The sequence below is a fragment of the Aricia agestis genome, chromosome 9 (genome assembly GCF_905147365.1).
Source record: "Aricia agestis chromosome 9, ilAriAges1.1, whole genome shotgun sequence".
NCBI classification, from domain to species: domain Eukaryota; kingdom Metazoa; phylum Arthropoda; class Insecta; order Lepidoptera; family Lycaenidae; genus Aricia; species Aricia agestis.
In genome coordinates this window covers 17,877,323-17,890,599 of record NC_056414.1, presented here as the reverse complement: position 1 = coordinate 17,890,599, position 13,277 = coordinate 17,877,323, and the positions used below count along the sequence as shown (strand labels likewise).

Here is a 13,277-nt window from a genome sequence, read left to right as displayed (position 1 = left end):
GAATAATAAGCTTAGTATACTTTCTGATATAAGTACAACTGTTAAAGATCCAATTTACCAAAAAGCAGATGATTCTTTTTTGGCGAAATTAAATCAGTAACAACGTTTTAAATGCAGTGATTGGTATGCAATTCGTTTCGTTGACACAATATCAATAAAATTTGTTTTCTGTACACATGATACATATTAAATTATTATCTCTAATCGTATTAGTTTTATTACAAAAATTATAAGTCAATCAATTAGATCATCCGTGTCTACTTCAGCATCGCCAGTTGAGCAGTATCAGAAGTCACTGATTTATAAGGCCTTAATACCTCACCCCTTACTACAGCTGAAAACTTCTTACTTTTCAATTTTTTGGGTCACTTTGGCATTGGGGTCGTTAGTAGCTCCCCCTTTCCACAATACAAGATCACCGACCGAATATTTCCAACATTTCTTGTGAGTTTTGTCTATTTTTCGTAACAGTCATAATTTCTATCAATTCGGAGTGTTGCTGTTGCCCTTCATTCAGTTAATGCCTGTCGTTGCGAAGTATGGTCACTAGGACCACTGGATGGAATAGCTGGTAATTTAGAGTTATCATAGCTAAACATAAGTTTAAACGAAAGCTGAAAGGAAGGAAGTAATAGAATTAGGTGTATTATTTATACCCCATACTATATCCATTAATTTGTCAACCGAAACAGTTTCATATTTAGACATTTGATCTGGAACTAGCTATAGCGTTAAGAAAGTCTTCTGCAAATTGGTTAAGGTATCGGATAGGAGATGCTTTGCCTCTATGTTATTATGCGGACTGGGTTTCTCTAAAGCCTAATATTATTGTGTTGAATTTATGATTTGTTCACACAGCCATCCTATATATAATATTATTATTGTGTTGATTTTAGAATTTGATCACACAGTCATCCTATAGATAATATTATTATTGTGTTGATTTTAGGATTTGATCACACAGCCATCCTATAGATTCTATGTTGATTTAAGGATTTGATTACACAGCCATCCTATAGATAATAACATTACTATGGATTTGATCACACAGCCATCCTATAGATAATATTATTATTGTGTTGATTTAAGGATTTGATCACTCAGCTGTCCTAGTCTTACAAATGATCCTAAGTGATCGGCATGAACGGTGTGCATAGGTACAGGTACTTTTCCTATAGGATGTAAATTTTCTCCTCCAGATTTTCCATAATTACCCTTACCGAAAGCACATTGGATGCAGAAATTGATGAATTTCCTTATTATATCGGGTCATTTTAGGAAACCAAAACTGTCGTCGAACCCAGGGTGTCATTCACAACGATATCAAAATACGTTCTAATTCTATGGTCTTTCATGTCAGGGGGTCATACTTCTGCAATAAGCCATATTTTGCCAATTTGGGAACAACAAATCGTTCTCCATTTGAGTTTTTTCGGAACAGTATATCCTCTTTAACTACATAAAAAATATAAACTATATTATCAGGGTTGTTCGTATCCCTTTAACTGAGAAATAATATTTTGTAAATTAATATATAAATGTTAGTAACCAATGAGTTTCCTTAATGACGTAAGTATACTGTTTCGTGACCGGGATTCCTACTAAGATCGTCTACATGTCTCATTCTATTCCCTGGATGATACTTAATTTGCAGGTCATAATCTTGTATGCTAAGCCACCATAGAGCAATACAAGGAGCAAGATCTTTTGCTAAGGGTTGTGCATAACGCTGCAAATTCCGAAGATTCCACAACAGCTAATGTTTTTAACTCGAACTATAGTAAAACCGTTCTTTAGATGTGACTACCAAAATAGGCTGTAGGTTTAAATGTGCCGGCCTGCTGTATTTGTATTAGTATACCCCCTAAACCTAGTTTTCTAGCCTGTGTAGTGTGTTAACCTGGAGATCACAGCCACACAATTTTGTCACTTGGTCCTCAATATGAGTATCTTTGAGTGTCTGGATTTAAATTTCGGTAATCACTGGACTAGCATATTCAGATATAGAGCGACGTATGATACCAGCTTCCAAAAGATCATTAATATTTTCATCAACTATTGTATTTTCTTTTTAAGACATATCCTATAGTGCTTACCAAGTAGGACTTTATCAGTTTTTATTTTCATTTGTAATAAGTCTGTGTACCCTAAATCTTTCATCATATCATCATCTTTTTTTGTCTAAACTTTCACCAATTACCTTACCTAAATCCCGATTCAGTGCTATTTGTGATTCAATCGATAAAGTCATATTTTCAGTAGAGATATTCGAGTCGATAATATTAACAATTTCAGCCCGGGCAATTAACGTATTGTTACGTGCTAGGGTTCGAGGATTTGGAGAGAAAGACCTGGTGACTCTCTTGAAGTAAATAAATAAATAATAAAATATCTTTTTATTCAAAATGGGTATCATGATACACTTTTTGAAAGTCGAACGAAGAAACTACGTTGCCTACCACCGGTTCGGGAACTACCCCGCCGAGAAGAACCGGCGTAAGAAACTCGCACGGGGCCATCTTTTGCAAAAAAAAATGGAAAATTACAATGTTATGGCTTACAGCTATGTAACAAAATTAAAAGAAAAGTAACCTGCATGGAGCCACCCTATTCCCAAGGTGTGCTGTCCTCGAAGAAATCATTGACTTTATAATACGCTTTAGCACACAAACGTTCTTTAACTGCTTTTTTAAATTTGTTTAAAGGTAGATTTTGAACATTTTCTGGGATTTTATTGTATATACGTATACATTGGCCTTTAAAGGATTTGCTTATTTTGGCTAGTCTGAACATTGGTATTGCTAACTTGTTCTTATTTCTAGTATTTACATTATGATTATCACTTTTCTTTTCGAAAATATTTATGTTCTTTCTAACATATAAGAGATTTTCCAAAATGTATTGAGATGTGACGGTCAGAATTCTTATTTCTTTAAATTTTTCTCTTAGAGATTCCAAAGACGACATCTTATAAATAGAACGAATAGCTCGCTTCTGCAGCACAAATATTGTATTAATGTCCGCCGCGTTTCCCCACAAGAGGATGCCGTAAGACATTATACTATGAAAGTAGCTAAAGTAAACTAATCGCGCGGTCTCTACATCAGTGATTTCACGAATTTTTTTAACAGCATATGCTGCAGAACTAAGCTTATCTGCCAGTTGTAACTTACAATCCAGCGTTATGCCTAGGAATACGGTGGTGTCTACTAAATTCATTTTCTCATCATTTAATAGTACATTGGTTTGTACTTGCCTAACATTTGGCAAGATAAATTTTAAACATTTTGTTTTATTAGAGTTCAAAAGTAAATTATTAGCATTAAACCAATGTACTATTTTTGAGAGAGCACTATTTACCTCGTCATAATTAAATTGTCTTAATTAACACTGCACTAAACACTAGGTCACAACACTTAGCACTAAGTCCAAACACAAATCACTAGGTCCAATCACTAAGCACTATCACTGTCCTAGGTCGTAGCCAAGTCGCAGGTTTCACTGGTTCACTCACTATTGATCACTCCGAAATCGCCTTGATGAAAGCTCGAAACGAACTGACTTGCCGGGCCTGCCTGCGGCTCTTTTTATATGGCGAGACGAATTCCAGAAATTTCCCGATTCACGTAAACAAGTAAACAACCGTGGGAAATTTCTAGGAGGCTCGGGCATGTGCCACAATAAAACTGCCGTCCTTGCGATAAGTGCAGTAAGTTGAATTTAATTTAGACCTTATGGACTCAGTCATAAGGTCTAAATTCAAACACGCTAACAAATAAAGGGTAAACACGTAAACAAACATTGGACCTTTTTAGAAGGTTCGAGTATGTACTTGCGCACCACGTGTCCGTATACCATGTACCGTAACAGTATATTGCAGGCCAAGTTATTTCAATTATACCAATATTTATAACCTTTAAATGACAGCTCCTCCAGGAATTATATAACACAAATATAGGAATTATATAGCACATAAACTGGATTTGTTCCATTGAATTGTGTCTCATTTGGATCGATATCTACAATAGGCATGATGACTATTTTTTTCTTATCGGTAATTGAAAAACATTTAAAAAATAGAAACATCGTTGAAAGAATGACTCTGATAGCTTAAAAATTCACCAAGATATGACAATTCAAATATCTCATAAAAAGACCTGCCCGAAACGCTCCATACAAAGTGCTACGAAAGTATGACGTCAGTCTTTCGTAGTTTGTACGCATCGGAAGACAACTTTGTTCGACAGGTATATTAAATATTGCGTTTAAGAAAGTGGTTGCATAACAAAAGTTGCTTTTAATTGCATAAGTTATCGAATTGTATACAAATATTAAGAAATTTAATTGAAAAAAATTTTGACTTCAATATCCAAATTTGAAGGCGCATAGCAAAAAAAATACAAATGCTATCAAGCTGAAATTTTGGGAACACTTATTTTTTACCGTGATTTCTTTATTTTATTAACAAAATTCGCTAATCTTTGACCTTGTCATCATCCCTATTACATCTATTTTTAGGTAAAATTGTATCACGTTTCAGCAAAACATTTTAGTTATATCTAGCACTTATAAGTCTCAGTAAAAGTGGCAGAATTTGCTGTAGTAACTAATACCAAGCTGGTTTATCATTGATTGGCCAATAATTAAGTCTATGTCACTTGGCAGTTGTTGTACAGTCTCTATATGGTCACTGACACACTTGATCTATTTTATAGTTAACTTTAGATTTCATTTTCATTATTCTTGTTCATTGGCTCCTACCCACTTTTTTTTTTTTGCAAATATTATTATTTACTAAGATATTACTTGAAGTATAAAAAGTGTTACTTACTTGTGTTGAAATCTGCGGTTGCCGAGTTGTTCCTGCTGTATTCGCGAACCAGCAGTTAGCCGTCGCATGACAGAGGCGTTGAAAAGTTCGACAATTGTAGCAGCGTTTATTCTTGGCTGGAGAGCTGCTGTCGATTTTCCATCACTTGCACCTTTCCTCCAAGTAGACTTTCGCATTGGCTTGTAGTTCATTCGGTAACCCTCTTATGACGCAAGATATTGCATGCTCGCCCTGGATGTTGCATTTCTTAAGCAGAGAGACTTTATCGTGGTAATATTTGGTCATCGTCCCGCAGCCCGCTTTCAGTCTTCGTTTGAATCATCATAGCTTCAAGGCAGTCATTGCCTAGCGGACCCACGTAAACGCATTTGCACGATGAACTGTCGATCGGTAGGTACTGTTCCGTAAACCTCTCCTAAGTGGTCGATTTTATGCAGCCATGTAGCTACATTACAAGCGTCGTCTTCTGGTTCAAACTTTGGTATCACTTCTGCATCAGCTTGAGTAATTCTGCGTCGTTTTATCACTGGTTCACATATCACAATCACTGTTGTTTATGTTCAAAAAAAAAGAAAAAAAAAACACTTTCTTCGCTGTCAATCGCAGAGAGTCTGAGCAAGTCTGGGCGTTCTTCTCCGGTTGCCAAGTCCCGCAGCATAAGGACCGGAAATTTTTGAAATAATCCCACTTCTGAGATGTTAGAGAATAGTAAAAGTCTTGAATTATACATTGAGCGATATTTATTCGAGCAGAGTTTTACCTTACATGTCTCAAAGTTAATTACAGAATGAATCAATCAATGCAATATGGCTGGCTTTTATTCAATTTTACACAAAAGAAACGAACTTCCGTTGATAATTCAAATATAGCAAAATCATAAAGAAATACATTAAAATTAAGAATGGCTAAGAATAAGTTAAGTACATAATTCTAAATATTAATTAATGTACTTCTCATATTTTAGATAATATGAGAAGAGGAAGTTATAACGGAAGTAAATAATCCTCCCGCCCATTTATAACTAACTAATTGTCAAAATCAAGTACCTTAGTTATTAATATTTAAAATATAATAATCACTTATTAAAATTATATATAGTGACTAACATAATATGTATACTGATTTAAATAAATCGATACTAATGAATGCGAAAGTATCTCTGTCTGTCTGTCTGTCTGTCTTGCTTTCACGCCAAAACTACTGAACCGATTGCAATGAAATTTTGTACACAGTTATTCTAGAGTCTGAGAAAGGACATAGGCTACATTTTGATGTGGGAAAATATCTTATTTCCATGAAAATATCGATGAAAATGAATTCGCATTGCGCGTGGCCAGCGCTCATCCCGGGGGTCCTGGGTTCGAGTCCCGCAGGCGGAACAAAAAGTTTTCAATGTTCCTGGGTCTTGGATGTGTATTAAAATAAAATTTCAAAAATCTTAATCATATTTTATGTATAATATTATAAAAAATCCAGAAATATATCGACGCAATGAACATTTTAGTTCTAATACGATTCAACAGGTGGCGTGGCGTTTTATGAAATGTTTGCAACATATTGTGGAATTTTTCTTGGGATTCCAACCAACACGCCCAATTAATTTCAGCCATTTTTCTCTTATTAGAGGATCTTGAGGGAATCTGTAAAACAAATGATAATGATATATAAATATAAACCTTCCTTTAGTTTTAGAGTCTCTCTATATTATAGTAGTTATATTATATTAGCTATTAAATAAATAAATAATAAAAATAAATAAAAATTCGGACGCCCCGCCCCGCTCATACATTTTGACACGTCAGAAATTCTTTTAGTATGATGGTTCTACAACAAAATGTATGAACCACGGACGTAAAAAGTGGTATGAACAGAGTGCGTTCCGCCGGGCGTCAGAATTTTGCTGATCAGAAATTTCGGGTAATGTGCGGTCGAGCTTAAGTTGATAAATATAAAGGTAAATGATTTTTATTTTAGTTTTATGTTAATGTAAAATATCGATTAGCATATCGATAAATTTGATTCAAGCACTAGCGTATATGTACAAGATTTTGATGAAAAATTTTTCTTCAAAATTTGTGTAATGTAAGAACAATAGTACCTTTAGTTACACAAAATATGAAAGTAAAAGGGAGGATTCACAATATTTTTTTTTGAAATAGAGAACTAAAGACAGAATATAGCAAAAATAAACACATCGTAGCAATTAGGACATGAAGATTAATTACCTGTGAAATGTATATTTTGCAGGATTACTCTTATGATTTACACTGCAATCACATACAGCACAAGTCACAATTTTTAAATATAATAATATTTATTAAAAATAACAAACAAATTGGACAATATATTGGAAATACCGAAAGGGCATAAAAACGACTGACGACTTTTGACGACCTGTCAAATAAAAGTGGTTACAATTTTCATTAGACTGCCTCTCTCTTTTCATCTTGTTATAATTCCATAAAGGATTTTCTTCTCTCTCGCACTCTATGTTGGTCTTTAGCATTATAGGTTTATGGTAGAGACCATTACGCCGCGTCCACTTATAAAGGTCAATGGTTAGTATTTACTTCATCTATGGTTGTCACTTTATTATCCTGACACATGTCACTGTAAAATATATAAATTATTGCCAAGATTATTGCTATCTGTGTGTCTCACTGACAGCTCTAACTTTTTTAAGGTTATAATTTAGTTCTAATTTGATTGATGTTAATTGGCATTGAAAATCTTAAAGTATATTAAATAGTCTTCATTTTCTTCTAACTTTATGTCTGGCTAAATATAAAAATGAATCTAGTACAGAACTTTAAAAAAAGATAATAGGAAATGTAAATAAAAATCTGATTTATATTTACCCTATATTTATTAACCAATATTTTTTCTTTATTTAAAAAAACTAATGTCAATTGTTATTTGTCAGGGTTGTCACTTTATACCCTTAATCTATGGTCGTCACTTTACTAGGTAAAATTTTTGCAAACGAAATTTTCAATTTTAATTTCAAAATGCGTTTCTAATACTTACATTCAAATATATAATATTATATATTTATTAGAATGCGAATACCTAGACCGAGAGGAGTCACAAGAGGTCAAATAGTTTTAGTGACCGTTCTTGGTGTTTTCGGTGGTGTCTACATTTGGAGACCAATAATAATTGAAAAGTATCCACCTAAAAATAAAGAAGTAAAGGCGACTGCAACAGAAGTTTCGCCATAGAAATGGGTGCAATAAAAACATGGTTCAACACAGCCACACCGATGTCAAAAATGTTTATGGCTATAGGGATTACCACTGGACTTTTTATTGTTCATAGGAAATTTTATGAGCCCTACGCCAAGAGAAAACGATATCAGCGAGCTGAGCAGTGGGCGAACATGATTATAGAGCAAGAAGAGAATGAATCTAAGCAGCACACATGAAAATCAAACATTACTTAGTTTAGCCTGAATATAATATCTAGTGTTTGTTTATTTTTATTTATTTTTGTTAAAATTTCGAAGGATCCTTTTAACGTTTTATATATATCTAATGGGCTCAAAATTTTTGGACATTGAAGTATAGGTCTACCAGGATTTGATGGTAAAAAGTGACCAATACCTGGGGGTATTGCTCACTTTTTACCATCAAATACTCTAGCAATACCCGGGTAATTGGAATAAAAGCAACTCTGTTCAAAACCATATTTTGGGCTGAAATATAAGATTTTTAGAACTCAATAATTGAATGTGTTGCCCGTAAAAGGGTCCATTTAACCCAGTCGATTGTGGAAAAAAGAGGCACAATAGTGTTAGTCCAGGGGCTGGCAAGCTTTTACTCAAATGAGCCAAAATGTGCAATCTCTCTCATTTCTAAAGATCCAAATTTATTTCGTGCAAAAATACCGAAGTACCTAGTGGCGAAAATAAAATTTTATAACTTACTCAAACAACCTTAGGGCTCCCACACATAGCTGCGAATTGGTACAAATTCACAGTTTTGTGTGGGAGCCTTATTCAAAGAACAACATGTGAATAATTGTGAATGGTTGTAGACAGCTATTTATTTAGATAGTCATTATAATAATATGTAATTGAAAATGTATGCCGCAATTAATCGGTAAATAATCGGCCAAATGCGAGTTGGACTCGTGCACGAAGAGTTCCATACTATTAAAGAACAAAAAAAGGAAGAAATTGTGTTTCTTGTATTGGAGCTTAATTATTTTACTTAAATTTTATTATTAAAGTATAAATACAATATTATATTATATTGTATTTATATTTAGATTATTATTTATATATATAGAGTATTTTGTGAATATTTCAGGTGCCTATCTATTGCCATCGTTTATAACGAGCAAAAAATGGCAAAAAAATCACATTTGTTGTATGGGATAATTTAATTTATTTTGTTTTTAGTATTTGTTATAGCAGCAACAGATATATTATATTATAATCTATAAAATTTTCTGCTTTCTAGCTATTACTGTTGAGTACCTACAGCCTGGAGACTGACAGACATCGAAGTCTCAGTAATAGGGTCCCGTTTTTACCCTTTGGGTACAGAACCCTAAAAATAATTTAGTATAATAATATCTAGAATAATTCTAGATATTTCCTGATAACATCAAAATTTAGAATGCAGTTTGTTGAACTCGTATTTAGTACTTTGAACTCCGCATAATTTTATTAGAACTAGGTTAGCAAATATTTCCAGTCCAAATTCAATTCTATAATTATTAACTTCTTTCTGATAGTCAAATATAACTGAATTTAGATTAATGAATCTAGATTTTTAAAGCAAAAATCATTGAATTCTCAAGTTATTTGAGTTGAGTTCAAAATTCATCTTTACTAATTTGTAATTTATAATGGAAAAGGGAAAATAATAGATCAAATATAAATAAAACAATTTATTATGGAGGCTACCTTTATTCTATGAATTTACATTGTAGTTTGTAGTAACAAAATATCTCAGATATATTTATACTTATAAATTATAATATAGGTTTTACAGTAAAAGCCATGTAAAAAATATAGAAAAGGAATGAGTTTGTAGCCCGTCTTTCCTCCTGAACACCTTGCGGTGTATGAAATATCGCAGTTTAATGTAGAATTGGGCTGTCAACAGCGCTAGCTACTTCTTGCCCTTAGCGGCCTTCTCGGCGGCTTTGGTGACCTTGCCACCGCCGGCCTCCTTGAAGTTCACGGACTTGATGACGCCGACGGCGACGGTCTGTCTCATGTCACGGACGGCGAAACGGCCGAGAGGCGGGAACTCCTGGAAGGACTCCACACACAGGGGCTTGGAGGGCACGAGGTTGACGATGGCGGCGTCACCGGACTTGATGGACTTGGGGTTTTCCTCTGTGGATTTACCGGAACGACGGTCAACCTTCTCTTTGATCTCAGCAAACTTGCAGGCGATGTGGGCCGTGTGGCAATCCAGCACTGGCGTGTATCCGTTTGATATTTGACCGGGGTGGTTGAGCACGATGACCTGTGCAGTGAAGTCGGCGGCGCCCTTGGGTGGGTTGTTCTTGGAGTCTCCGGCGACGTATCCACGACGCAGCTCCTTGACTGACACGTTCTTTACGTTGAAACCCACATTGTCACCAGGCACGGCCTCCTGGAGAGCCTCGTGGTGCATCTCCACGGACTTGACTTCAGTGGTGATGCTGGCGGGGGCGAACACGACGATGGTGCCGGGCTTGAGCACACCGGTCTCCACACGGCCGACGGGCACCGTTCCGATACCACCGATTTTGTAGACGTCCTGCAGGGGCAGACGGAGGGCCTTGTCCGTAGGGCGGGCGGGGGGGAGGATGGCATCAAGGGCCTCAATTAGGCACTTGCCCTCGGCCTTACCCTCCTTGCGCTCCACCTGCCACCCCTTGAACCAGGGCATCTTGGTGGAAGGCTCCAACATGTTGTCTCCGTGCCAACCGGAAATGGGGACGAAAGCGACGGCGGCCGGGTTGTAACCAATCTTCTTGATGTAAGAGGACACCTCCTTCTTGATTTCCTCGAAACGGCTCTCGCTGTACTGGGGCTCGGTGGAGTCCATCTTGTTGACTCCGACGATGAGCTGTTTGACTCCGAGGGTGAAGGCGAGCAGGGCATGCTCGCGGGTCTGGCCGTTCTTGGAGATACCGGCCTCGAACTCACCGGTACCGGCGGCGACGATGAGGACGGCGCAGTCAGCCTGGGAGGTTCCGGTGATCATGTTCTTGATGAAATCTCTGTGTCCGGGGGCGTCGATGATGGTGACGTAGTACTTTGCGGTCTCGAACTTCCAGAGGGCGATGTCGATGGTGATACCGCGCTCGCGCTCGGCCTTCAGTTTGTCCAGCACCCAGGCGTACTTAAAGGAGCCCTTACCCATCTCCTGGGCCTCCTTCTCGAACTTCTCGATGGTACGTTTGTCGATACCGCCGCATTTGTAGATCAAGTGGCCTGTGGTGGTGGACTTGCCGGAGTCGACGTGTCCGATGACGACGATGTTAATGTGAGTCTTTTCCTTTCCCATTTTGGTTTGTCTGAAAGAAGAAAAAAGTCGGTTGTAGTCAAACAACAACAAAACAAAGATCCGGGGAGCGCTGTTGCACTTCCACAAGGTCGACCGCGCACGGATCGCGCCGGCAATATGGCGGCCATGCGGCCGCCTCGCCCTATCTTGACACTTCACAATGGATGCCGGCCATTATTGAATACTCGGAACAAGTTTACGATTAAATTAAAATCTCCGTTGCGGCGACACTCTATTCACACGGAACAAAGAAAAGCACATGCCACCTTTATCGGATCCGCAACCACGTGGTGGCATGTGCCGGTCGAATCACTATCGGTGACGCGTAAGCAATTCGTTTTACCGAGATTTTGGAAGAATATCACTGTAAAAACTTTTGAAACTACGACCTAACTATTAATTAACCATTACGAGGTTAGCAATGTGATCAAAATCAATCCCGCAAAGTCGATACGAACTTACATGAATTGCACCACGTTGAACTACCAAAAAATTAATCTATCGCTACGGCTCGAAAACTAGTACGATAAAACTTTAATTTAATTAATTAAAACTATTAAAATTAAAGAACGCACTTGTGGAAGTAGCACTGCACTTGAAACTTTTTGTTAATTCTTATTTGTTCAGAGTTGAACACTCACCACGGATAGAGCGTATTATCCGAGATATAGACTCCAACAGAATGGCCGAGAAATGGATTTTCTTTCGGCTGGAAAGCTGGAATGTGAATCACTTCCGGTGTGGCCACACTTTATAAATAAACACCCTTCATGTTATTCGTATAGTAGTAGAAAATATTATAATATATATTTAATATTATGTTGAATCTAATGATTATTAAATAAAGTAGAGTGTTTAAAAGAGTATTATAAGTATATAGAGTAAACTAGCTAAACGCTGAGCTTTGTGAGGGCTCGCTTCGTCACGCCTTGACTGACTGATGATAATTATTGATAACATATAAAAATAAAAATCAATAGACGTGATGTTTTCCGTAAAGTGTACCACAAAATGTAGAGGTCGTGGGATATACTAGGTATGAGTAAGAGTTTAGAGTAATCTGAGCCAATTTTGTTCATTTATACAGCTTGAGTATTGTTGTCGGCAATAAAAGGCTTACAAAAATACAAACCTTCGTTTTGCCGATGATATAGTTCTATTTGCCACGTCAGTCCAAACCCTACAGTCGATGTTGGAAGACCTCAACACGGCAGCCCTCGAGGCGGGACTTAAAATGAATCAATCGAAGACGAAGATCATGTCAAATAGCGCGAAACGTAAGGTGGAGGTAGATGGACATGAGATACACTATGTCGAGTCAACGAGTACGTTTACTTAGGCCAAATTACATCTTTCAAGTACAGGCAAGATAAGGAGTAGACCAAGGTATTGAAAAAGCATGAAAAAGCTTTTGGTTTATGAAAGGGAACCTCCCATTTTGCATAAAACCAGGACCCCCGTAAGGGTTACTGGCACCTGTGTGCAAAAAAAGGATTTTGGCGCCCCTTTAGACAATTTTTTTGGGTCCTTGGTTTTGGCGCCCATAAAGATGGCGATTAGGCGCCCCCAGAGGATGGCGCCCGTGAGCATCGCACACATTGCACATATGGTAGCGGGGGCCCTGTATAAAACGTAAGCTCGTAGACATGTGTATCTTGCCTATTCTGACCTACGGCGTCCAATCATGGTCTTTGACGGTTTCATAGAAGTCCCGACTCGGAGTCTGCCAACGAGCTATGGAACGCAGCATCTTAGTTATATTAATATGCTGTGTTTTTAAGTGCCTGCCCGTTATTATTATTGATATCCAGCTAAAAAGGCCAAAAAAAATTACGTTCGTTGTATGGGAGGCCCTCTTAAATATAAATTTTATTTTGTTTTAAGTACATAATATATTTTGTTGTTATAGCGGCAACAGAAATACACAATCTGTG

General features: G+C 37.0%; 1 protein-coding gene across 2 annotated transcripts; it reads right to left on the bottom strand.

Annotated features, from left to right (window-relative positions):
- Positions 1–9,712: 9,712 nt before the first annotated feature.
- Positions 9,713–12,085, bottom strand: LOC121730789 (elongation factor 1-alpha). 2 transcript variants are annotated; one of them, XM_042119994.1, is made up of 2 exons: positions 11,985–12,085; positions 9,713–11,353 (listed from the first exon to the last, which is right to left on the bottom strand). In XM_042119994.1, the coding sequence occupies exon 2, from the start codon at positions 11,341–11,343 to the stop codon at positions 9,952–9,954; it is 1,392 nt and encodes a 463-aa protein (XP_041975928.1). In that variant the 5' UTR covers positions 11,344–11,353; positions 11,985–12,085; the 3' UTR covers positions 9,713–9,951. The 2 variants fall into 2 exon arrangements, with proteins under 2 accessions (XP_041975928.1, XP_041975929.1); XM_042119995.1 differs by lacking the exon at positions 11,985–12,085 and adding an exon at positions 11,919–11,941.
- Positions 12,086–13,277: the final 1,192 nt, after the last annotated feature.

What these genes read in the sequence shown, in the direction of transcription:
- LOC121730789 (XM_042119994.1), bottom strand. Translation starts at nt 11,343, where the DNA reads ATGGGAAAGGAAAAGACTCACATTAACATCGTCGTCATCGGACACGTC.